Below are 27343 nucleotides of genomic sequence, written 5' to 3'. Positions count from 1 at the left end.
ATTATGTTTTCAGGTTTTCATGGCAAATCGAGGCCTGAGTTTGTCCTTTCTATGCAAGAGCGATTTGGCTCCCAACCATGCCATGTGCTCTTATCTTTCAGCCGCACTAAAAAAAAAAAAAAAAAAAGATGATTTACTAACGAATGCACGTTCGCCGTGATCAGCCAAGTTCATACTCAAAGTCTATTACCTGTCGCAGTAAGAGAACTTGGGATCCATAATACAATAGGGGAGCTGATTGAGGCGCACAGAACAAGCCAAACTGATAGGCTGTCGGTGACCAGCACCAGCAGGCAAGCCCTCCGAGACCTCATTCTCCCCACCACAGAAAACAGAGTGGACATCCCGGAAGTGTGGAAAAATACTTTGACGGTTAAGCCACTCCCCAAAAACATGAATTGGAAGTATAATCAGGGCAGGCGTGAAGCCAGGACAAAATGTGTAAAAAATAACTATGGCAGTAAGACAGGCACATATAACGTAGATGCAGCGGGTCCCATCGAGGATGGCATCTGCACCATTGCTGTTGTGCACGAAGGAAGACAGGCGAACGGGCTCTCAGTAAACACTAACGGCGCACTAATGTTAGAGGAAGTGGCTATTGCACTGGCCATTTACCATTTTATTCGTCCTCCCGAACTGAGAAAAAGACAAACAAAACAAAAAAGGAGCCCGGACCAGCAAAAGCTTTGCCAGGCTTAAAACCAATTAAAAATAAATAAAAGGGAGCAGAAGCTCGAGGTAAAAAAAAGCTTTTTTTTTTAAATCGAAAGAAGGTATTAAAAAAAAAAAAAAACGAGGTCCATGTTGCAAGGTGGTCCACGCTGGCCGCCACCCACTGCGACTCAGCCTACCTAATGTCGGACTCGCAACAGGCCTGCCGAAATTGCGTGCGGGGTAGGATAGCTGTAATCGTCCGTAAAATATTATTGCCACATACGAAAAATTCAGATTCGGCCACTAGTAAAAAACAGGTTATATGGGTGCCCGGTCACCAGGGGGTGAAGGGGAACGAGACCTTTCACGCGGTTGCTGAGCGTTCCTTCCCCGGGGAATTCCGCTCAATCCTCCGGTTCTACCGAGGCAACCATACCAATCCCGCTCATAACTTATGCGGACATTACAAATTATTTACGCCTGTGCAGGAGGGCACTCCCGGGACCCGCCAAAGGTCTCGACAGATCTGAGGAGTGCCACCTTAGACGACTCCAAACCGGGTGCTTTTCTAAATTTCGCCATACTAAAACACATGGACCCGACATTCACGTGTAGGTGCAAATTCTGCGGCCAGTGTGCTGACCTGTACCACATGATGTGGGCCTGTCAGCAAAATACAAAAATAAAAGCTATAAAACAGGCAACTAGGGAGGGCTGCGCGGCCCTGTCCAGCTCGGACCTGGAGGCCAAGCGTGTCCTGGTCCGTGAGTCCTGGTCCAGAGAGCTCGGGCAGCTCCGGCGGCCATTGGCGTCCCGGAATAGGGTCTGCCACTCAGCTCCACAACCAAATGCACCACCCTTCCCAAATCAAATCATCGCAAATAAATGTTTTCTCCTCCTCCTCCTTACCTCTAAAGGACGTACTCCTGCTAACATGCCGTTAGTTGGTGGACGCAGTAACGTGATGTCCGCATGCGACATTTTTGTGCCTTCTGCGGTTTTGTGGTCTGTCATAATTAGCTTTGCGGCCGTCTGCCAGTTAGATGCATCACCAGATGTCCCGAAGGCAGAAAGCTTAAAGGTACGCCCAACGCTAAGGTGTGGTGGTACTCGATGTGTTATACTTTCGCCAATGACGCCGAATCCATAGGATCTTTTCATGAATATTGATTGGAGTAATATATTGCATGGGACAAAAACGTTTCTGCGCAATGCATCAAACTGCGAGGTGCGAGGTGGCGATCCATATCGATACGCTTAGCTTTGAAATATTGAGCCATCAGCACATCATGTTCGAATCAGCATCGTTATAGCTGGAATTATTTTAGGGCGGAGGAAGCACACTTGATCGAAGAGGTAGCCTAAAACATGAAAAGACTCGAGTCTTGTGGTAGGCAAGCCTGTGTTCAGTCACTTCCGGTGACCGTTTCCCAATATGCTCTCCGTCTATCTTCTCGTATTTTATATTCCTGGCGATAATAATAATTTAAGAGTAAGAGCACATTACACTTATCCCCACTCCCATGGACCTTTCTAGGGATATGAGTTTGCTTTCTTACTGTAATGGACTTTCCAACACAATAGTTTTGACAGATATATTACGATCCAAGCATGCTGTTTTTGCATGGGCAAGCTAGCTAGCTAAAAGCGGTGTTCACACAGGAGAGCCTTTCGGGAAGGGGGTGTGGGTGCAACGCCGGCCGGCGGAACCCCCTCCCTTGCTCCCGCATTCACACGAGCGACGAAGTCCGAGAGGGGATCAGACAACAGAGGTTCGGCGCGTGCCGAGAAGAGCGATGTATGTGCTGCCTGCCTCGCTCCTTCGTCGCAGCCGGGTTCAGTATGTATCGTTGAAATTTTGAACTCTGGCAGTGTGGATGGGGTGGGGAAGGCACGAGGAAGCTGGAGACGGGTTTACGATCAAGTAGCCAGCATATTTTATATAAAATATCACATCAGTTCAATATCAAAATAAGAGCATAGAGACAAGGTAGGCATCAGAGCCACGATAGGAACAAACTAGAACGCATACCGTCACTCTTTTTTCTATTACTACTAGGTCCCTAGATGAGAAGTGCACTTACTTAAAAAATTAAATGAAATCAAATTATTGTATTTACTTCGCTCAATACTACAACGCACGAAAAGATTAAAAGGCTGCCAGCCGAAGCTTGAAAAACTCCTTGTAACTATTCTTCACACGGCGACCGAGCCTGAGCAATCGCGGAGGTAGTATGAGATTTCTAGTTTGTACAGAAAAAGCAACGTATTAGAACAAAATATTTACATATCGCATATGTCAGTAGCATTTTACGAACAATGGGCACTGAACTTGGCAGGAAACAAAATGGTAATGAAACTTGCACCAAAACAAAAAAATGAGTGCGAAACAAAAGACGCAAAAACGTCAAGAAAAACGTTACATCGAAAGGTTAGGCATTACAGCTAATTATTTTGCATGTTATTCTGTGATCATGCCATGCTTCGCAAGAATGTTCAGTTGCTTGGGAAAGTTACATCACAATGATTGCGTATAATTAGTGATGCGACAGAATGGCAAACCAAAAGTTGTCTTGCACTGGATAAGCAAGCGTGTGATGTATCAAATTAAATGGAACATTTTAAGCATACAGTTATTGTTACCAAAAGAGCAGTTCTATACATGCTTAAAATAATCAGTGCATAAAGTAGCTGACCCGACGATCATATGTTATGGAGCATGCATCAGTGTGCACATGCGATGGCATGTTAACAATAATTTGCGCTATGAGTTTTTGTGCGACATATATTCCGACTATTATGTTTGTTTATCGTAATGCAGACGCGAAGGCTGTACGGGAAAAAATGGTTAAAGGGAAGCACTGTAGGTTAGAATTTTCATGGTCGTTGGAAGATTGCTTGATGAGACATTGGATGCCAGCCGTTTTATTTTAATTTACTACGAACACTCTATACGAATTATTCGTCCCACAAACAGAGAGGATGGCGTAGGACTGTCCACTTCACTATGATCTTCAATACATACTCGAGATTGCTTTTCTGCACTCCGCATCGCGACCGGCATACCGACCGACATAGTGGGTAACCTTCAGCTGGTGAAAATGGTAAAGAATGTTTCTTGGTATATCATAATAAGGCCTGTCACGGCAAAAGAGCACCCTGCCACACCACAACCAACTACAACAACGCGCTTCCCGCAGAGCGCAACCCGCCAAGTTGCCAGGAGAGCGAAGAAAAGGCCGCGGACACCCCTCCTCCCCGAAACCGGTTCAGGTGCCCAGAGGCGGCTCGTTTTCACAACATCACGGTCTAGAGGGGCGGGTTTCTCTCCCGTGGGAATACCACACCGCAAATCTTGATGCCCGAGAAAATAAGGAAAATAAAAGAGGCTGGCAAAGAGCGCGGAGAATCAGGGAGGGAACTCTTGCCTACAGCTCTAAAAGCAGTGCGTTTCCTTCCGTGAAACCAGTGTTACAGTACGGTGTGCGCATATAGGCATGGCAGTAATGTATAAGCGCAATTGGGGCTTTAGGCGGATACATTTTGAATGTGAAGCGGCCGCCACATAGAATTCTTCCGTGACACAAAAATGGTCCGTATTCAAGATTTTCTTGTTGTCTAGGAAGGAGAAGCATAACCACCAGACGAATTGTAAGCTCGATAGTTTTGATGCTTCTTGCGTTTTTGATACAGCCAAACATTAACGAGCTTATTCTGTTCAAGTAAAGCCAATTGCTAGGCTATTTGGTGCATTTCACAGAAAAGGAAAGAATTCACCGCGCGAACAAACTAACAGAAAAACACGCATAGGACAGCTGCTGACTCCAACTTCAATTTCATTTCAAGTTTCATTTTGTTGTTTCGAAGGAGGAGGAGGAGGAAAGGAGGGCGGAAGGCAGGGATGTTAACCAAAAAGAATGAATTCCGGTTGGCTACCCTGCACTGGGGAAGGGGAATGGGGGATTAAAGGGGGAGGGTAGAAGAGGAGAGGAGGTGAGAAAGTCAGTCTGTCAGCGCTGTGTTGTCGTTCTCTTCCTGTGTCCTTGTTTTGAAGTGCGCTAGTTTGATTTCCAAGATGAATTACCAACTAGCCCGTTCTTCCACCCTTGCCAGTCTGTCAATCAGGCCAGTCGCTCCTAAAAAGCAAAGAAGTGCCTTGTAGGCTTTGAGAGCAGATGACTTTTGTGGCCATGGTCCGAAGATCTTCCCTTTCGTTAAAGGGTGAGCGTCCAGACGATCCAATGCAGTACGCAGCTTATGTCGTTCAGTTGCAAAAACAGGACCATCACAAAGGACGTGCTAAATCGTTTCATCAACGCCATATCGTTCACAAGCAGGGCTGTCAGCCACCCCAGCTTTCTTCTTCATGCCAGGAATTGATAGGTAAATCGGAGGTTCATGTAGGTTCCATATGGGTGTGCACGGTCTTGAAGCAGGGGTGAACTGCGAGGGAAGATACGGGCGGTAAGCTTCAATGGTTTTGGGAAAGGCAGTACATGATCTAGTTGCTGGGAGATTTGCCAGGTGGTGATTAGGAACTCGTGCGAGGTGTCTAATGTGTGTTCTCAGGGTCTCGACAATAACATAGGCAGTGACAGGATGTTCTCCGGCTAGAACAACAGTTGCTTGCGCTTGCACACATTATAGATTCCGAATGCTCGTCTTCGTGATGTTGTTGGATATCAGAAGGCTGTACCGCATGTACCTCATAATTAACGATCGATAAAGTTGGAGCATCGAGTGCACTGATGCGCTCCATGACTTTCCCCCGAGGAAGGAGAGAACATGGACTATGGCAGGTAGTCTCTCTTTCATGTCATTCAGATGTGGGCTCCACGTGAGATCTGTCGATGACAACTCCCAGGAAGCGATGGCTTTTCTCCTAGGGAATGACTTTCCCGTTTATAGATATAGTATAGTGTGACATTGGTTTTCATATGAAGGCCACAAGAGAGCATTTCTCACTTGAAATGCTAAGGCCCTGCAAATGTAGGTAAGACATCACGATTGATGCTGCCCTTTGAAGTCTCTCACGGACTTGGGGACGAGTCACACCTGACGCCCAAATGCAGATTTCATCAGCATATATGGACATCTGAGCAGATTGTGGCATCAAATTGACCAGGCCAATGAGAGCAAGGTTGAACAGGGTTGTGCTCAACACCCCACCCTGTGGGACTCCGTGTGAGCACCGGTGTAAAGAGGTTGGTCCGTCCTGAGTCTGGATAAAAAGCAACCTCTCTGATAAAAAGCTGCATATCCAGTTGAACATACGGCCTCTAATCTCAGTGGTTTGCAATGCTTCCATAATAGCCTTATGTGTAATGTTACGGTATCGTAGCGCCCTTAATGTCCAAAAACAACGCCGCAGTCAATCTTAAAGTTTTTTTTTTTTTTTTTTTTTTTTTTTTTACAGCTAAACGAATGCAACCAGGTCAACCACGCTGTCGATAGACGAACGGCCACGTCTAAAGCCGGACATAAAGCCTGGATACACTTGGTATCTATCCAAGTACTACTCAATGCGCGTGAGCAGCATTCATTCCATAACTTTGCCGACACAGCTGACAAGTGCTATCGAACGATATGATGAAATCTCGATGGGAGATTTTCCGGATTTCAGCCGTGGAATGAGTCGGCTGGTCTTCTAGTCATTGGGAACTGTGCCGTCGCACCATGACTTGTTGTAAAGGTCCAAAAGAGCCCGACGAGCCTCTTGGCCAAGGTTGGTAAGCGCGGCGTACGTCACACCGTCGGGCCCCGGCGATGACGACCGTCTGCAACAAGCTAGCGCGGCGTCGAGTTCTTCTAAAGAAAATAACAGATTCATACGGGACTCCCTCGATGGTGGAACATCACAGCAATACTCCGTTGCTGGCGGGTTTGGGAGGCCATGCAGTCATCTTTGCACATCGGCTAAATCAACCTCGCTGTGTCGCTGGTACAGCGCAACGAATTTTAACGGGTAGCGCTGTTGAGGGGATGTTCGGAGGCCACGAATCACATTACAAACCTGTGACAAGGACTTCCGTGCATCCACTGTTGCGCAAAAAGTCCGCCAGCGTCGAGTTTCAAATGTCTGAATACTGCGCTGTATTTTCTTTTGTATGCGCCTGGCATACCGAAGGTCTAGGTGCGACTTCGTGCGACGGTATCTACGCTCTGCTCGCCGCCGTAGCGATCGCAGTCGCTGTAATTCAGTATCAAAATGGGTGTAGTTTGCCACAGGGGTGAAGAAGCGGGTCGCTCTTTCCATAGCCTCCTTAATGTTTCCTTCGATACTCGTGTAGAAGCCTTCAACGCAAGCATCTTCCATAATTTCCTTGAAAACTTTCTAGTCAATGTAGCGCATACGTGGTGCTGAGGAAGATGTGACATGGCTGGTAATGGTAAGGTAGCTCGGGATGTGGTCTCTGCCAAGGGTTTCAATATCTGAAACCAAGCGAACGCGTCTTGTAAGGCATTCCAAAACGAAAGTCAAATCCAGGCAGCTGCTATAATTCACTCCTCCAATATACGTCGGGGTTCCGTCATTAAAGCATTGATGGTTATGGTCCGAGGCAAAGGAGACGAGCTTTCTGCCCCCGAGGTTCATCCTAACACCACCCCACAAAGGGTGATGGGCATTGAAATCTCTTGTGATAGTCCATGGACCACTTGTGACTCCCATCAGGTCACTCAGTCTCTCTCGGTATCAAAACGGCTTGATGGCGCCAGGTAGTACATAGCTACAAGTGTAAACGTCAAGGCGAGGCTCTTCACGGTCATGCAGACATATTGGTTATCATTGTTTGGAGAAACCGGATGAAGCACGTATGTTAGTTCACGTCGAATTTATACGGTAACGTTGCTAGTTCTGGTGCACGCATGCGAAGAATATGCCTCGTAACCGGATATTCGCAAAATTTTCGAAATGTTCGGTCCACAAATAACGAGAATGAGAAAATGATTTTCATAGACATAGCACCGAATATCTTAAATACGAGAATGAAGTCCACGGGAATTTCACTGCAAAATAAAAGCTTGCTTGACTTTTTTCTGATGAGGTAAGTCCAGGCTAGCATCGGTGCCTAATTTTGTAAGGCCGCAAGAACTGGATGTAGTGCGTCCAATACCTGCAGAGCGTTGTTTGCTGCTGGCGTGTTCAGGCTCGTCAGCAAACTGCGCATGGTATTCATCAGGGACGTGAGCATAACGATCACTTGCAGATCTTGGCTGCTGTAAGAGTCTTGTCGTTGCGCTGGCTCAATTATAGGTGTTGGACGTTTGGATGGCAGCAACGTTTCTGGCCTAGTGCGCATAGAAGGCTTCGGTAGTGATGGCCAAGAGGTGTGGTAGGCTCCAGGTCTAGCACCACTAGAAGGCGGGATTTCTGCGTTTACTGTATAGGTGGTCGCGGAGTTGGACAGTAGCACTTGGAGCCTTCTCCTCAACGGTGGTTGTCGATCGTTTTCGGTGCGAGCGATGCCGTCGCACCTTTGCAGCGGCTTCTCTTTGCGTGGAACCATCTCGCATCATTTGCCTCAGTACTGCCCTCTCAGTCTTTAGCCGATGGAAGTCTCTAGAACATGAGTCGTGGGAGCCACTGCTGTTGGCACACTACAAGGCGTTTGCTCGGCACACATCAGCGCTGTGTGCCTCTGAACATCTGGGGCACACGATGGGGTTGCTGCACACAGCGCTCACGTGGCCTATCTTCATACATTTCCTGAATTGTAATGGTTTAGGCACGAATGGTCGAACTCAATGTCGAAAGTGCCCGACCTTGACATGCGCTGGTATGCAGTCACCCTTGAACGTAAGTTTGATGCATGTTGACTTTCCAAGGCGCTTAACTTGGACATGGTAATGCTATCAGTCACCGGCTTGATCAGGAAATGTAAGTCAGCGTCACTGATGCCAATGTCAACGTTGTAAATGACGCCAGCCGTGGTCCCGCTGCCTTGGAGACTAAGAGGGCGAACGCTGATATTTCCGAGTTTGGTTACTGCGGCTAATTTGTCGAGTGCGCTTCGCTCAGTGACATCAATGGCAAGGATATTTTTGTAAGGATTTATCCTCACGTCTTTGATGGCCTCGGGTACGAGACTCTCCAGATACATGAAGGTAGCTTGCCTGTTTAGATGGTTCAGGTTGTTTGTCTCATTTTGCGGTACAAATAAGGCCGTATGTGCCGGTGCACTTCGCGCCGCGATGACCGTAGCCGTGCTCGATGAGGACGACTTGGCGGCTTGTCGGCGCAGTCGGCGTTTTGCTTTTTTAGTGACAACCGGTACGAACCCGCCGTCGTCGGTCGAGGAGTCGTCACTGAGCGCCGAGGACGCATCAATGTCCTGGCAGCCTGAGTCACTTGGATGGTACACCCTCTTCCTCTGGGCGACTGCTGTCGACCGACTGGTTGCTAAAGGAGGCCCAGTGGTCTCCTTGTCCATTGCCGTGGCGAAAGGGAGCGGCACCTCCCTATATATTGCACAAATTCGAAAAAAAAACTAAACTGCAGAGATATATAAGTAGCGTTCCGACGCAGAACAGTCAGCGTCGGTCCCGTGTGTGTCTATATTTGAAAGTTTGTTAGCGCTGTGGATTCTTTTCTTATTCTGTTCGCTGTTACGACATGTCAGCGGAGTAATGCAAGTAAATTACTTGTTACCAAGTTACACTATACAGACTGGAGGGCCTCTTTTGAGGAGAGTTCTCTGCTTTGCCACTGAGTTGCACACAAGCATATAAGGTTTAGATAAACATACGTTACTTTCATGGCGCGCCAAACAAAAGTGCATATGTGAAAGCGCCCACGAAATGTATTCGAAGCACAAAAATCGATAATAAGGTGAATTCTCTTGCTTCCTGTGAGCCAGACACCGACGACCGCATAGTGAAGGTTGCAGGAAGTATATACAGTACAAAACAAAACATTTGTAGTTGTGTGCTTAGACTGCCAAGCGTTCTTCTTTTATATAATTTTCATATCCCGAAAATCTTCCAGGTGGTCAGCATGATCGCGCTAAGCACGACTTGCAACACTTATGACGCACTGACGGAAAAATAAGGGAAATATGCAATATAAGTGTTGTATTAGGAAGAGATGTGAGCGAGACACGAACGAAAGAAACCCGCACCCAGTTCGCTGTGCGGAGACCTGCAGATCAGAACTTGCTCATGTGGCTGTTACTGCTGGCCGTATAGTTAAAGAAACTAAAGCACGATTCTGTTGCAAAACCGCAACTCTTAACACCCTCCAAATATTTTCCTGTGTCAGATCTTAACGACTACTTTACGGAGTATCTCCGCCCAAATAAGTACTGGCTTCCTTCAGCGCATGATTTGAATATCAGGAGAAAGTAGTGTTTATTGCGCCACAGAACAAAGAGCAAGATCACTATTGAGCCTTTTCGATCGGGTCGAGGCCACTTATGAACCGACTTGACCAGACTTCCAATATTACTTGTACTTTGTGCGCTCGCGTCCTCTAGTGAGCTGAGATAATGAATTGCTCAGTTAATTAGGCTTTTTGTTTTTCATTTAGGGCTAAGTAATAGTTAGTAGACGAGATGACACCAGATTCAACTAAGGAGACTAAAGCAATCTTGAGCCTTCATATATCACGCGAAGTGCAAAGAACGTCCTACGTTCGTTCATGGTTTGTAAATATTTTTCTGCAACATATAGTTTTCCAATGGCGGTAAATGTTTTTTTTATAAATATAGTTTTTGGCAGCCATTAGTGGAAGGTGATATCAATTACAGGGGCTACCACACTGCGACCTTCCTGCACCCATGCATTATGGGGATACAGGGCGTTCGTAGATCGTCTATAGTCTTACTGACGATATATCCATTTCCAAGTACTTTTTGAAACCGCATTCACCCATTCGTACTTTACATCGCACTGCTGCATTAGAAAAATTACCAGAGCTGAGTTTACAGGCTTGGTGCATACCTAAGCTAAAGCTGTTATAGCTCAGTAAAATAGAAAGCTGGGCCAGTTGGTAATGATCCATGTTAAAAAGGCGCACATACAATGCGAAGACACAGAAGAGAATAACACGGACTGGAGTGCACTAACAAGTGATGCGTGGTCAAAGAAACACCCCTCACTCAGTGAGCGTGCGGCAGGAAAATCAGCAGTGTCAACAACATAAAGAATTGCCGACGAGTAAGTTACTTACTAATGCAAAATTTGAGCGCTGCTCATTAGCTGTTTCACCTTTTCGATAAATTGAGGCAAATATTTTGAGCAAGACACGTATGTAAATTACATACTTTTTTTTTTGCAATTTTGCACACGTATTCCTTGAAGAAACACTCCACTAAAAGTTCTTGGCTGTCATCCAGTTCTTGGATGAAGAGAGCAGTTAAGTTACCTGGAGGTTGCGGGAGGCAGCACATGGGCACAAATAAAAGTTGCGCGACGAACAGGTAGCAGCGACTGACTGATGCCGCTGACGTCGCTAGCGAGTGAAGAGAACGTGACTGCGTTTCGGCTTGGGATGCACGCACCGTGATTCGCTGATAGCAAGCCGGCGTTTCGGCAAATGGAGAGCGCCCTCGCCGCCGCAAAGGAAGAGGACGGGCGAACAGGGGAGCGCGCTCAGCAATCAGATAACACGCGCGGTCGGTGCCACGCAGGAAGATGGCGACTGAGCTGGAGGCTGAAAGGGGGTTGGAGCTGGTTACGAGGCCGACAGCGACGCCGATGGCGACGCCGACTCGAAACCCAGGAACGGGCGCCAAAAAGCTGCGCTCTAAAAATTGGCTGTGGTTTCACTCAGTTTGACCAGAAGCAACATCTGCGGCGAACGCGGCGGCGGCGGTACCTCTGAGTCACCCGCGCAGCGGAGGAGTCGGCGGCGCTCCGACGCAGTTCTCCAGCTGTGCTCCGTGTGACGTCACTCGATCCTCGCGCATGCGCAGCTTGGCTCATCGAGGGCTCCGCGAAATGGCTCAGCGACTCGCGTAGAGTTGCTTCCGCAACAAAATCCAAATCAAACCATGACATAGCTGTGCTATTAAGGTACGGAAGAAACCATGACAAAAACTAAAACTGCTCTGCGCAAGTTAAAGGCAAAAATTGCATGAAAGCGCTAATAAGATCGGATACTGACGAACCTGCGTTATTTTTCCAGCAAGAAAACAGATGCAGAATACACTGTTACAGTTTCGTTCTTGGGGCCATATAAGTGCACTGTCGTTCCACATTTCTTACTCCACGTCATAAACCCCCTTTGCAGGATAGCCACCCTCCGTGTTCTTCACTCGGAAGCCGCCTTCCAGTTGCGCTGTTCCTTCGCTTTCGTCCTTACTAAACAGAAAAACATTCTCCACTCCACATAAAGAGCTAAACAACGAAGAGGCCAAAAGTCTTCGCACACTACAGGCCGGAAATTACCCCAACCCAGTATGGCTGCACCATTTAAAATTAGATGACAGACAGCACGAAAACTGCAAACACTGCGGATAGAGAGGTACACTAGATCACATAATCTGGCAATGCCCCTTTTCGCCTGGGGCAGTGGCCAACATTCATGACACGGAAGCTTGGGAATCCCTTCTCCAAAGCGAAACCCTTGAGACCCAAAAAGAAGTCGTCCGCCTGGCGGCTGAGGCCGCGAAGAATCAATGTATCCTTGCGCGCTTCTAGTCGCGGATTCCCAGCACCCTATTAGGGTCTGCGTACCTGGGTGGGAGAGCAGGGGAACCTCCTGTATCGGCGGCAATAAAGTTTCAAATAATAATACCTTTAAAGCCACTAAGCAACCTGCTGTTTCACGTGCTCTGTCTCCCCCTCCTCTTTCGTAAATTGGAGAAAAGGAATTCACTCTCTCCGATCTGACACCTGCCCACTGTGTCAAGTGGAATTGAAGCTAATTTACGAAGTAATTAAGTTCTTACGTCGTTGATTCCAGGGTATACGTATAGGGCTATGAGGTATAATCGCTTTCGCTGCTATCAATGCGTGCGGTTTCGTTTAGTAAGCGTGTGCGCTCTCGTTGCACCATAACATATATTTACGTCCTTTTTCGTTGTAACGAGATGAATCCACCGATTTCACAATCGAAGAGGCCAGCTGTGACAAATCAGCATATTGCCACGTGCCTAGCGCCGCGCGGCCGCCGTGCTTGGTGTCGACGACGACGAAGCGGTCGTTGACTCGAGAGGCGCGCTGGTGCTGGACACTGTCATCGGAGCTAGAAGCAAACCTGACTCTCGGGTCTTTACGGTACCGCGTACCCACCACGGCTCCCTGTGGCTTGAGTTGTGACAGTATGAATTACCACACCAATCCCTGGTGCGCCGGTCTTTATCACTTTAGGTAAATGATGAGGTTAGGGAGAAAGCTCAAGGTATGACGCGCACATATATGGAACAGCGAAAGCTTCTCATTTTCTTTCACAGAAGCTCATAGCAAATGTCGGCACCACGAACTTCGCAACGCGCTCTGGTCGCTGCGCACACGCTGCAAGCCAAAGTGAGCTCGATTGAGGCATACTGCATCGTTCTTTCGTCAATTTTCCACGTTTTTGTCAAGCATGAGCGTGCAACGGATCGGAATGAACAAATAGACATCATTCTAGATAAATGTCGTGGCTGCCTTGCCTGCCTCGACACTGAACTCTGGCGCAAAGTTCCAAGGCAAGTTGGTCTTGCCAAAGCTGAACACACCGCTCTTCACCCCCCCCCCCCCCCCACCCCCCCATCAAGCACACTCGTTTCATGGCACTACAGTAAAACAGTGTGTCTCTTAAGAGTGTGACAGTTTAGCGAGAAAAGTACGGCATTTTCCACGACCGCAGCACATATGCTGTGCGCTGTGAACTTACACTGAGCTCCGGAACCTGCGTGATTTTCTCCACGATTATCGACTCGAAGTAGATGATGGCCTTGACAAGTGCCCTGGCAACGGGACAAAAGAAAACTGTAGCGCAAGTCGCCGGGCTGAAAACATTACAGCACTGTGGACACGGAAATATCGATTTAAGAACAGATTGCGTCAAGGTCACATATTTCTTACCTGCTCTGTAGCTTGTCTTTCCGGCTCCCAGGCCGCTGCAAAAAATAATGGGAAAAGTTATATCGCTTATGGAATTGTCTAGTATCTCTGACAGCATAGAAGGAAAGGCCGAGAAGCCACGCAGACAACAAAAAGATCAAAACTTTCAAAGGAGGCTCCAATGTTAATTGATCTAGGATGACGTTCAGAGCCGAAACATTCCGACAAGAAATGTTCTCTGATGACAAGATCAGCCGGTAAACAGCCACTTTGCGGACCCAACCTGCGCCTCAATATTACTCGACGGAACATCGCTATGTGCACACAGCAGTCCAACAAACAATATGACCCAGGTCCTAGGTCAGAAATGCCCAAAGCTTAATTTCTGGCGCCAAACCAAACCTCAGCGGTAGCCTTGTGGTAGTGCATCCGCCTCGTATTCGGGAGGTACCAGGTTCGATTCCCGGTGCCGCCGGTTACCCACCGGCTTTCAATGGGTAAAAGCTTTCTCCCGGCCTGGAGCTCGGCTCTTTGGGATGAAATGATTGGGAAAGGGTCCCAAATAGTTGCGCCGATGGGAGAGTGTTCTGTTCCGTCATCGGACAACAAAAGCACATTCTGTGGCCCTGTTTTTCTTATGTTGTGAGCAGACATCATCCTGTGGGCCTTCCACAGACACGATCGTTAGAGCTTTCCCAATCAGGACGGAGTTCCGAACCGCGTGCAAACACGGTGGCTCGAACCGCCTCTCCAAGCAGCAGTGTTCGAAACTAGTGCGCAGCGGGGTTAGCGAGGCCTCTTTCAAGCGCGCACCCCTGAGAAAGCCGGGCGCCGGGCCGGTACGCTTGTACCCATTTTTACCGGTGGGTGTCCGGCGATGGGTTTAGAACCAACCAACCTCCGTTCCCTCTCTGAAGAAAAATAACGGGGAGGGGTATAGCGTAAGCACACTTCCATAGCGGGCGCATGACATTGCTCTGTTGTGCATATAAAAAAGCGGATAGCTTGCGTTTACCACCCGATAGAGGCTGCTTGATACGGGTAGCATTTAAATGACTCTAATAATGTGTGCATGCATGACAAACATGAGACTTACGAGGCGCTGAGCCCACCCCGTTCTTGAGATCGACGTCTTGTAAATTTCTTGACTGCGCAAGAGCAACACGAAAGGGGCATGGTTAGACGGCATGAATGAGTGGAGAGGGAGGAGCACCATACGTTACAGCACAGGTACAGTGGCGATTTTCAAGAAGGCGCCTGCCTGCCGAGATGGTGCAGTGGTTAGGATGCCCGACTACTGTGCCGGAATTGGCGGCCATATGTATAACTACATAAGGGCCTTCCTCTGCAACCGAATAGCGACTCACACTGGGCCCTCATACGCTTCCATACATCAAGCTCGGTGCTCGGGGAACACTTCAAGGAGCGGTCCTTTTACCGACACTCTTTAACTTACCCTTATTCATCTCCCAAAACAACTTTCTGAAATTCCAGACATACATCTCGCCCTCTATGCGGATGACATCACTGTATGGGCATGCCGAGGCAGTGACGCCACCATAGGGACTCACCTCCAAACAGCCCTCAACAGTATTGACACCTATGTGAAAGAGAGAGGCCTATCCTGCTCACCGTCTAAATCGCAACTCTTCCTTTACCGACCCAAATCAACTAATCTTGATAGCCCACCTCTCACTCTGACACTCGGTAAAAATCGATTCCCTAGTAACTCAAATCAGAGTACTAGGGATGACTCTCTACTTCCATGGAGAACATGGGGATGTAATCAAAGCAGTCCAGACTCATGCTCATCAAACACTCGACTCATTCATCGTGTAGCACCTCGGAAAACAGGCCTTCATGAAAGAAATACACTTCACCTCGCACAAGCATACGTTACTAGCAGAGTCGCATACGCACTTTCATACTTACCCCTCACTAGCAAGGAACGTGATCGAGTGAACGCTTTACTCCGCAGTTGTACAAAAACAGCCCTACGCCTTCCTCCCAGCACCTCGACACTCAGCTTACTCAAGCTTGGGGACCATAATACGTATAAAGAATTCCGTGAAGCACACCAGACCGCCCGCCTTTCGCGTACACTAGCTGGTTGCGCACTGCTCTCTTCTCTACCCATATTCCTATAGGACTCCCATCTGAAGGCACCCCATTACCTCCTGCAATTCGCTCCAAAATTTAAGTACACCCCCCCCCCTCCCCTGCCTGAAAACATGAACCCAGAGCGGGTCTGGAAACGCAAAACAGTCAGGGCGCAAGCCTTATGCAGACAATATGGAGAGGACCTCAATGTAGCATATGTAGATGCGGCCACTTATGCAAACACCCATCGTAAAGTACTAGCAGTTACAAATAATCATGCAAAACTTCTCACTGCTTGCTCAATTCTCACCGATTCTACAACAGAGGCGGAGGAGGCAGCCATTGCGCTAGATATATGATATCCACGCCCGCCACGAAAAAAATCTCGGACTCTAAAACGGCTATCCTTAACTTTGCCAATGATTTTGCGTCCCCCAACACTCACCGCCTTTTGCGTTTTTGGCAACTCCGACAATCTGTGACCCTTATTTGGACACCCGCGCATGCGGGCCTTCCCGGTAATCAGGAGGCTCACTCCCTGGCCCGAGGCCTCACTTTCCAGGCTGGGGAGGAACGGCCTTCCTCAGATTGCGGGGAGTGCCTGCAGTTATTTCACGACATCCTTAACTTACCGCGAAGTTAGACGGACTTACGCACCCCCTGCCCCGAATCTCACAATACAACAAGCTGCCCATTGGCGCAAGCTACAAACGCGCACAGCCCCATACCCCATCTTCTCCACGCCCGCTTTCCTGACCAGTTTTCTTCTTCCTGTAGCTCTGTTGCAAATCTGGTGGCTTTCAACACACACTACTCACCTGCCCCTCATTCCCACATCCTCCTTCACCAGAGGTGGCCCTAGATTACTGGGAAAACCTAATCACCCATACCGCCTATAAGGACCAGCGCAAGATCATTACATGCGCTCTCGCTCGGATAGCCCTCCAAGGGCTTTCCTTTGCTTTGAAAGAGGGCCCTCCGTACATGGCGAGGGCTCTCAAATGCCATTTAGGGGACTATGCCCACTACCTCCAATCCGGGATGGACACGCGTGACTCCCTCCTCATCTTCCATAACATTACCCTCCACTACCGCAACTCCTGCTTATCCTTGCCTCCACCTCACAAGTCCCTATTTAAAAACGAACAGAATGCGTGGCGCCATTTACAGGCCCACACTTTCCTCTCCCCTGCACGCCTTGCCCTTATTCACCCCGGTGCCTTCTCGCCCAAATGCACGCTTTGCAGCTCTCCCCGAGCAGACTATGCTCACATTCTGTACTCTTGTCCCCCCGTCTCCTGGCAAATAAACAGCCCTCAGCTATGGGAGGCTGCTTCGGCCAGCTCGGAGCCCCATATTCAACAGCGGCTTACCACCTGGGCAGAGGAAGTCGCCTCCAGGCATGACCTGGAGGCCACGACCAGCAGCCGGAAGGCCACCCACAGAACGGCGGCAACATAATTTTATTTATTTTTTGGCATTCACTAAATAAAGTTTTTACCACCACCACCCACACCCTCTGTAATACTGGCAGTAAATGTTTATACCACCACAAGGTGGTCCAAATTACTCCGCAGCCCTCCACTACGGCTCCTCTTCCTCTCTTTTCACTTTCATTCCCTCTTCCTCACTTCCCTACGGTGCGGTTCAGGTGTCCACAGAAACAAATGTGACAGAAACTGCGCCTTTCCCTTCCTGTGAACCAATTAAAAAAGGTAAAGCGCCTTAGTAGGTCTAATATGGCGACGTTTCAGGGAAATTCTGGAAGTATAATCCCGCTTGTTTAGAATTTCGTGATAAACTCGCGCTTTGTGTATTGTTACACCCTCGTGTCACCTAAAGTCTCCTGGATGGTGTCGAGTAATAAACGAGCTGCAAGAACTACACTGCTGATTGGTGTTTGAAAGCAGCCGGAATGAAAGCGCCGCGGTAGCCAGTCTGCACGCGCTTTGAAGAGGTTTTAAATTAATGACGTGGTGAAGGCGTTTGCACAATGGATCATTTAGAAAACCTAGGATATCAGGCATGCAAGACTTAGCTATTGTCAATTTTTTAAGCAGCTTCGCGAGTAACGAGCTAGGAGACGTTGCCACCAAGTGCACTTGAGTTTTAACTGATGAAGCTGCAATTTACTGATTTTTCTCCTGCTTATAAATTTGATTAGAACCATGTGCTACCCACGCATATGTATTTTCAATCGTGTGCGCAGGTGGTAAGCGATATCAACGAGGTCGCCTTTCCCTCGCACTGCTTCCTCCACCTCCACCATAGATAGCAGGCACATGCCGAATGTAGGGCCACTTTGATGCAATACAATTCGGTCACTTTTATTCGAGTATTATCATAAGACAATAATGAAGTAGGAAAAAAGTTGCATTAAAATGGAATTCGAGTGAAACCGTCTTGTCCCTTTACCCGTCTTTTCGCGGCGAGTCGAGCTCATTCATGTTGCGAATAAGAATGGCAAAAAACAATTGGCATCGAAAAGAGTTACGCTAAAGATTGGAAATCGGGGATTACGACAGGTGGATGAGCTGAGAGTTCTTGGCCAAGATATTTATAAATCTGGCAAGGGAACAAAATGGCTTCATAGGATGAAAAAAGAAGCTGCGACTTCCTTGTACTTGATGAAACATATTTCGTCAAGGGGAGGAGAAGCCCGAATGGAGATTGCAAGACGTCTTGTACAATCGGTTCTTCAGCCCAGGATACTATACCAGGCCTAATTCCAAAGACTCACGAGGCGACAGTCGGTAGAGTTGGAAACAATAAATAGGAATGCAATGCTCACAATCACTGTCTTACCAAAACAACCCCATACCTATTCTTCAGGTATCTGCGCAGCTCAACAAGCTGACAGAGCTCATTGAAAAGCGAGATGCAACAAGAAATATGAAATGAAAATATGTTATACACATGGCATCCTTGATCAATGCGCTGACAAGGCAAACACCAACAATGTCTGAACCCCCTCCATGGGAGTTCACGACTATTACGACGTACAAAATGACTAAGCTACGTCGTAAAGATAAGCCGGCGTCTCGCTCTCTGGCTGAGGTGCTCCCAGGAACCTGTATTGCATATACAGATGCGTCGATTATAGAAAATAGCGGCAGAAGAGCAGCTACCAGCCCGACTCACGAAGAGCTAAACGTACATAATGAATACGAAACAGAACACCTTGTGACGAAACTTTATACAACCCGCGATGCAATCAAGGCTATAAATAAAATATAGAGTCCATAACAGGAGCCCTCATCTATACAGACTGCTTAGCCGCCATAAACAACTGAAAAGGGTGACGAAGATACTACGTGTAACCCAGGATATCCATGCAGTTAATAAGGAAACAAAGATACTCTTCCAGATACACTGGACACTAGGTAATGCTGAGAACGCTGAGTCGAGAGAAGTTGACAACCTCACACACCAAGATCTAAACACTAATGCACCCCGCCGCCCCACCCCCCAAGCTACCTTTTGATGCTCGCTCTGTTGTTCCCATTCTAGCATTCTCTTTGGGGAAAAGTACAAGTGCCCTCGTCTCGCCGTGCACTTACCCCGGCCCTATAACTTAACTAGACTGGAGGAGGTATCCCTTAGAAGGATAAGAGCTGGGGTAGCCCTTACCCCGTCGGTCACGTGCCAATGGGACTCTCAAGATGTAGGACCAACCACCTGCCCGAAATGTTCTACACCGACTGCAGAGGTGGACGTTCGCCACCTCCTGTGGACTTGTGCAGGGGCGAGGGCGTCAAAGACAAGGATTCTCCAGGAAGTGGGACTGCCAGAGACGAGGGAGGAGGGTTTATCCAAGTGGAAAACAGGCAACACTAAAAGCAAAAGCCTTCTTCAGTTCCTGGCAGAAAACGAGTCAAATGACTTACTATAGTATGCCTTATGGCAAGTTAGCGAAAAAAAAAAAAACTAACAAACCTGGGTGAAATTTCTCACAAGAAAGTTTTTACGGACAAAAAAAATTCCATAAATGCGATGTCATTTGAAAAATGTTCGCGTTAATATTATCACTGCCCCCTCTTTTATTTTCTTGGTCTCGCGCTGCAGTGTTCTAACAAAAGTGCGCTCAACAGCAGTTTGAGCGCTTCATATTTTCGGGCAGTATTTTTGCTGAGCACAAGGGTCGCCGTCTTTCACGGGCGCCGCGGCGAGGATGTGAGCACGAAGTTTTCAACGACAAGCCATCGCACCTAAATTTGTGAGAGCAATTTTAAGGCGAAAGACTTATAGACTCATGAGCGTGCGTCCGTGCGTCCAAACTAATAATCGGCAATGCGAATAGACACGGACGAACACTCATCAACAACAGGACAGGCACTGACTGTACGTCCATCCGTTTGTCAGCAGAAAGTGTCACATTCAATCTGTAAATCAAATCACGTCATCACCCGACGAGTGACGTCATCATAAAAAATAATTGCGAACCAATAGAACATTAATTCATATTATTTATTTAATTGTTTAATTTAAAATCAGTAGAAATTATTGTTACTTTAAATTATTTAAGGAATCAAATAAATTGTAGTGAACTCTGCGAAAATATTATGAAGACGAGGATGAACCAGGCGAGGATATCACAAAGACGAGGAGAAGAACGACGAAGTGCCGCTGCGTTGCTCGAGCTCGCTAGTGGAGGCCTAGACTGGCTGTGCTCTTGTATGGTTCTCTGTGCAACTTGGAGAAGGCTATTATCCCTGTTAAAGGACAGTAAACACCCCCTTTCACTTGGTGGAGGTCAGGATTTCCTGCCGCCCTGGAGCTTCGCAGCCGCACACTACCGACAACAGCCATGACCGATGCTACCACTCCTAGTCCAACCGCCTCGTCCCCCGTCTTCTGCGCTGGAGCTTTGCGCCAACGGGACCCTCCTATCTCCAGCGGAACCGGCGACCACGACGTGGAAGATTGGCTGTCATCATATGAGCGGGTCAGTACGCACAACAAATGGGACGACGGTCTCAAATTAAATAACGTGATATTCTACCTAACGGACGTTGCTAACCTGTGGTTCCGCAACCACGAGGCCGATATCTCCTCGAGGTCTGCTTTCAAGAGCACAGCCAGTCTAGGCCTCCACAAGCGAGCTCGAGCAGCGCAGTGAGTAATTGTAACTGATTACTAAATAATCAGTTACAATTAACTAATTAACCACGTGACGTCATCAAAGTTAATCCCATGACGTCAATGGGCGGTACCACTATGGTGGAATAAGTGGAGTGACAACTGGCGTGAACAGGTCGCGCGACCCAGTTTAGTAAAGACCGCAAAACTCAACAACCCCCGCGCTATAACGTCTTTCGCCTCATCGCACTTTAATGGTCCAAAGTGCCCCCTCGAATTTTAAAAGCGAGAGCTCTATACGCCACGCTTCGCCAAGGTCATTGGGTGGGACAATTTGACCTTGAAGACAACAGTTTGGTTTAAAGTTAAGCACGTTGCTTAACATAGCGTTGACCAATTGACCCTTCATATTATTTAACCTGGGATACGCACGTTGACCACCTCTGTAAAAATATCGCCTGTCTGCGGGGATTTTTCTCGATGCCATGCAAGTATACCTTTAATATGTAAACTGCAAATTTCCTATGCATTATTTTTTCGCACCTTAACTACTGTAGTTTGGTATGGACAATGATGGTTAAAACAAACACAAATAAGGTTCTGATAATACAATGAAAATAGTCCGAATAATAGGTGAGTTGATAACCCAACGTCCTCTAAGCACGCCTTCCCAGCGCATAACATCGTCCGAGTTGATAACATACAATTTTAGAATACTGTAAAGAATTTACTCTCCGTCGTCCTCCGTCTCTTAGTTTTATTCCGCTCTCGCATCTCTGGACACGCGTCGTGCTAACTTGACACAAGGTGCTCGGATACATGGGATATATACCACGTTATCGCACTGATTATAAACTTAAAATGCTGCCCTACAACCTGCCCAATATTTTAAACATGCATAAAAACACAATAGGATAGAACAAATCTGACCTTTGGAAATGTTTCGTTGAAATGTTATTTTGTGTTTTTGCTGAACATTGTTAATCCTCACCTGGTTTTCTGCAATATTTTTGCTAAACATATATAGGACCCTTTTTTTTTTTGTTCATTCCCCGACTCTATATAGGATGTCTTTTCTTTTTTTTTTGTCTCATTGTATGTGTCTATTTTTGTACGTGCGATTTACGCGCACATTTCCTTTTCCATTTGCATTTCTAGTTGTTTATTGTACGTGTGACTCATGTTAACGTTTTCCTATCACTCATATGCTACCGTATGCAAGAGGCTATAGGGCGCCGTCAAACTGTTTTCCACAGATTTTAGTCCTGACTCTTCCTTTTCCTACGGGAAGAAACAAAACTTGACCTGATTTGACTTGACTTAACGACAAATTGACCTTTGGCCTTGGCATTTGACATGGAAGCTTAACAATAAGCGTAACCAAACCGAACACAGTTCTCGCGCTCTGCATCTAGGCTTAGGAGAGTTAAACCTCCGTAATTTTTTGTTCTAACAATATTCTTTAATAATCGTTACTAGCTCTGGTAAATTTCATTACATCGGTGTTTAAATGCACGCACAGTACGTATAGGATATTTCTGTAATGCTAGCTTATAGGATAACATAGGCAAAGTAAGGTCGAAGACGAATTCAGATTCCTTCTCCTTGGGGGCTACGCACGGAGGGCTTCCATAATAAACTTGCGTAGAACATCTGGCGGCCGGATTGTACAAGTGGACACATTTTTATTTCACACAATTTTTATCGTAAAAATGAGTATACCGAGCGTATTGTCATTCCCCGAAAACTGCAGTTATGGAAGTTTCAGGTACGTCACTAAAATATAAAACACAACAAAAAGGAAGTAAATAAAGCTAGTATATGTTTTGTGGAGTATACAATGCAGTACATAAACTAAAATGCGTACGCAATAAAATAGTTTGCTGAAATAAAATTGCTTGCACTAATCCTCTGATCATTCCAGTTGCGTCCGTCGCGCTATCTTTAGTACGTTGAATCAAAAAGAAGAAAAGTGCATTTAAGCCTGCACTTCCCGTCGTTTCTGTGGCGCAATGGATTAACACCACGCACCTGATTCTAGAACACGTGTTCGATTCCTGCACGTGCATTTTTAAAATTTTTAATTCACAACATTCAAATAAATTACGAACATATTTCCTGGGGCGCGGTCCCGTTTAGGTTTCATAATACGATGCTTTTTATTGTTAATAGCAGCAAAACCAGCCGCGAACACAGCCAGGATGTGACGGTATGACAACGGTTACGCTATAGAATTACCTTCACTGTAATCAGTTCCTACCTTCAGTGAGCGTATGTTACCTTTAGGTTGCGCTCAGAGACAACTTAGCAACAATCACCGTCTAACTCGCTTTAAACTCTTCTAACGAAATTACAAATTACACTGCGCCGATATTCAAGTTAACTTATTCAACGTAACAAAGATGGCACGACGTACGCCACCGATCTATTATGCTCTTTACCAAAAGTAATTTTAATCCAGAAAACTATTTTATTAACAGTGCATTTCAGTTTCTGCACTTGGGTGTATACACGAACAAAACATTAGCTTGTGTTTTATTTTTCAGGGACGCAACCGGAACTTCCGTTGCTGGAGTTTTCGGGGAACGACAATACGCGTATACCGAGTATTGACACGAAACTGCTTTTCCATTTGTACGAAAGGGGATCTTTCAAGGTGTTATAGCTTTTGCTTTCTACGTGTCAATAATTTCTTTTCAGCAAAGGAATCAGTTTTCAAGACTTTTGCACGTCGTAGCTTTGTTCACGGATGCGCGATCTTATGGCTTTGTTTATTATTCAGAGTTCTGCCTCTGTCAATGTAAGAGCTAGGCTAGGAGGACAATTAAAAAAGTAAAATATATCAGAGTGCCACTGAATACATGCAATTCTGACAAAAAAGAAACGGCAAAAAGCACATGCATCACATGCATAGCAAATTTCGGCAACTGTAACCTCGTACGGCTGTACCTAGGCGGGCAGGAGGCCGGCAAACATGAAAAGAAGGTTGAGTTCTGATGACGTCACCTGCATTTTAATGGGCAGTCGCATTTCTTGAGGCTTCTGTACGATGTATCAGCTAGGATAGCTTCCGAGCACATCCTTTCTGTTCGCAAGAAATGGAATAAAACGTATTACGATTGAGCAGATGGCGACCAACGTTTGAACGACACTTGTTCACCTTAAAAATATGGTGCGATATCGTCCAATGGCGGCTACTTAGGGCCACTGGTACATATAGACTGCTTGTCGCCAGCACATGCAGATTTTTAATCCCGGCGACTAAAGTATCTCGCTGGCGCAGAATGGTGTGCTTTAATGGAGGGTATATGTTGCCTTTACTTGGTGCCTAGGTGTGTCCACCGGAATTTTTATGTGCGGGTACAGTGTTCGCGTGATGCCGGTGTTTATGGTTAATTTTGAACATAAACCTCTCAGTCCTTTTATACTTCCATGTCACAATGAAAAAATGCCTCGATGGCATAAGAGTGGAGTGCTGGCTGGTCACCGAGGGGTCGGAGTTTAGACCCCACCGCTAAACCACGCATTTTTCTCTAAGCGGCGTCACTGCGTGAAACATCATGACTACGTCATGAACCTTCTCGACCAATCATGATTATCCAGTCACGTAGACGCCGGCTTTTGAGCAGAACTGCGCTTTTACCGTGCTATCGCTTTGAAAAAGTGCACCCTTCAGTGAATAGAGACGGAATCCTTTTGACCGGAAAGTTCCTTATCCACACCAACGTAGTCTACTTTTGGTTCTTGTTCCAGGCACATTACTACAGAAATGACTACAAACTAGAAAAACCGGAACAATGGTGAAAGTGAGACTTTTCCCCTCCAAATGGGCAATGTCTCATTGCCTGCTAGACTTGTAACAGCAAGGAGGTAATAACAATATGCTTAAAGGAAAAAAAAAACAAGATCAAAACACGGTGAACACCTTCTGCGCGGTGAAAAAGGTAAAAAAAAATAAAATACGCACGATGAGAGCGTGATTGTCTCCTCCCTCCCCCCTTGCTCTATTCCCCAGGTGTGGCCTCTGCGTTAATCTGAAAGCAGCTGGTCTAGATTTCGCACCGCTGACTTACACCAGTGTACACGGCACCTAAGCTAAGCTGGATTCATTAGCGCCCTCGTTACGACGAAGAGGAAAAACCACGATGGGAAACTAGCCAAGAACTTTTCCTCATAAGAGGGAAGCAATATATTGTACATTTACCGTCATCGTAAAAATTGCATTGTGAGCCATTGTGCGTCGACGCAGCGGGATCAGCGGAGTTTTTAAAGTGCGCATTCCACGAGGTTCAATTCGGCTAGGCATAGTCAGGGAAGCCACTTGTAGTCATTTGGAGTAAGTGTCCGGCGGCGGAAATCAAACTTCCCACACCCCGAAGCCCAGACAGCCGCTGAGGTTAGCTGAAATGTTATATAACATCGAAAGTTTTGATAAACAGTTTTCTGCACAAAGCACTATTTACTCATTATGGCAATAACCCAAGTGCAGTCACACAGCTACAAAGTGCAGCTTTTCTTTTTATTGAACTATCTGCGATGCGATAAAAGCTGACTAGCCTTCCTATGCGACTTTATGCATGCGCTTGGATAACCTGCTGATCCGTAATTTCTCCACTGTTCAAAATTCACGCCACCTTAGGAGATTTGCCATAAAGAATTGGAAACACTTCAATAGTAGCCCCACAGCGTTGGCTCAATGCATTTTCTCCCGAATTCGCGGTTTCGAGGCTATGGTGTCCATATTTCGACGGAGACGAAATGCAAAAATACCCATGCAATGATTTCTCTTTAGAAGGCAAAGAAGCCCATCCTGTGTAAGTCAAATTAACACGAAGTTGTTTCCTATGCCGTGCGTGCTGTAATCGGTACTGCCTGAATACGTAACAAACAGTTAACTGTTTTCTGCTTGTAACCTAACAAGCAGCAATGTGTATTCATGCTGTCATTATGTTCATCTGCATTATACGTTTGAAAAACAAACAAACAATAAAATATAGCAAATAGCCAGCATTATTGACGGCGGACGAGAAAAAATAAGTCTGCGCATTTTGCTTCTCCTTTGCTTATCTAATCTTCCTTTATCAAGCATCCACCTCGGCGATGGTGAGGGATTGGTGGCATTGTTTATTAGGCTCACCACGGTTAAATGCGGAAAATACAGGTTCTACCATAGCCTCGTTTGTTTCTACATAAGGAGTACAACGTTCCAACTATTTAAAGCTATAGGGAACCTGCACTGCATAGGTAGCACTGCAATTGCCCCGCAGTGTGATTAAAAAATGCTGCTGTTAGCCGCTTGGTTCGCGATAAACGACCGAGCGCATTTAGTAGCATTATAGATACGCGTGTGGCAGATAACGTCCTTGCCCAGGCGTTCTTGATGTAGCCCAGTTATCTGACACATGCCATGCAAAGTTTCAATAGAGCGTGCAATTTGATCCCTGCAAGCTCCTGCAGGTGGTGAGAAAACGCCCCGAAAAGCCGCCTCAGAAGTGTTTGCTCTTCTCGCTAGGACAGTGTTACGGCGCGGCGATCGACACAGCAAACTTCATTGCAGGTTGCCTGTAGTGCAGTTGGGGCACCTGCCTTTTGTGTAAAGAACATGCAGAGCGGTGAAATGACGACACTTACTGCTTTCATCGTTCCTGCACATCATGTCCGATGAAACCGAAACGTTGCGAACCTGCGGCAGTTCCTCGCTCGTGCAGTTGCAGTAGTTCAGTATAAACGCTTGTGAGCATATTGAGAAACACATCTAGAAAGTAAAGAAGTTCATCAGTTAGTCTATAGTTAATGCATGACTAAATTGGCCAACTGGTCAGCACTAATAAGCAGGCCTGGTAGGCTGCCACAATCTATGGATTTCATGAGAATTATCTTTCAAAACTTGATATCAACATTCCGGCAAGCGCTACATGTTGGACAAGCGTTGCAACAACGATCATATTGTTATATACAATATGTACCGGCCAGATTTAATCAAGATTTTAAGAAGGACGGAATGCCTGAAACGTCTGAAACAAGCTGAAGTCTACTGAGAGTCAGGTGGCCTAGCCCGCAGTATGTTTTTCGTTCTCCAAATTAATTAATGTGTGGATAATAATTAGCGAACTTTTTGTTGATCAGCTTAGGAAAGTACAAATTAAGAAGTGTTAAACCGCCCTGAAAAACAAAAAACTGATAAAAAATGCCCTAAAGAAACTACTACTACTACTGCTACTGAAAAGGTACTATTTACGCGTTTTTATTCAGTGGTCCTAAAAGAAAGCTGCCACGTGACCAACTGCTTGTGCACATCTCTCGTTCGATACACACGCAGCACTCCCTAAGAGAGAATGCCCATGACGAGTCGTCGATGAACTGGCACCGCTGTAATGTGCTGAAAGTTTCTTTCTTGTACTGTTTAAGTTTTCTTGAAGCCAACAAAAAACAAATACGTAAATGTACTGCAAGTCTTTCAGTCAGTCGTTTTCAAGACGGCCTCGAACTTCTGCATTGACAGTTTATGATAAAGACT

General features: G+C 46.5%; 1 protein-coding gene across 1 annotated transcript in view; it reads right to left on the bottom strand.

Moving 5' to 3' along the window:
* The window catches only part of LOC146193990 (acid-sensing ion channel 2-like), a 52933-nt gene that overhangs the window by 680 nt on the left and 24910 nt on the right, over positions 1-27343 (bottom strand). Inside the window, exons 8-12 of the mRNA XM_084600145.1 lie at positions 26454-26581; positions 23833-23907; positions 14744-14795; positions 13669-13703; positions 13478-13550 (exon numbers count right to left, since the gene is read on the bottom strand). Coding sequence (XP_084456271.1) covers positions 13478-13550; positions 13669-13703; positions 14744-14795; positions 23833-23907; positions 26454-26581 — 363 coding nt within the window. The remainder of the gene's footprint in view (positions 1-13477; positions 13551-13668; positions 13704-14743; positions 14796-23832; positions 23908-26453; positions 26582-27343) is intronic.

This window comes from Amblyomma maculatum, chromosome 4 (genome assembly GCF_055883805.1).
Source record: "Amblyomma maculatum isolate TAMU_Amacu chromosome 4, ASM5588380v1, whole genome shotgun sequence".
NCBI classification, from domain to species: Eukaryota; Metazoa; Arthropoda; class Arachnida; order Ixodida; family Ixodidae; genus Amblyomma; species Amblyomma maculatum.
The sequence above is the reverse complement of the archived record's forward strand: the minus strand, read 5'-3'. Positions and strand labels throughout refer to the sequence as shown.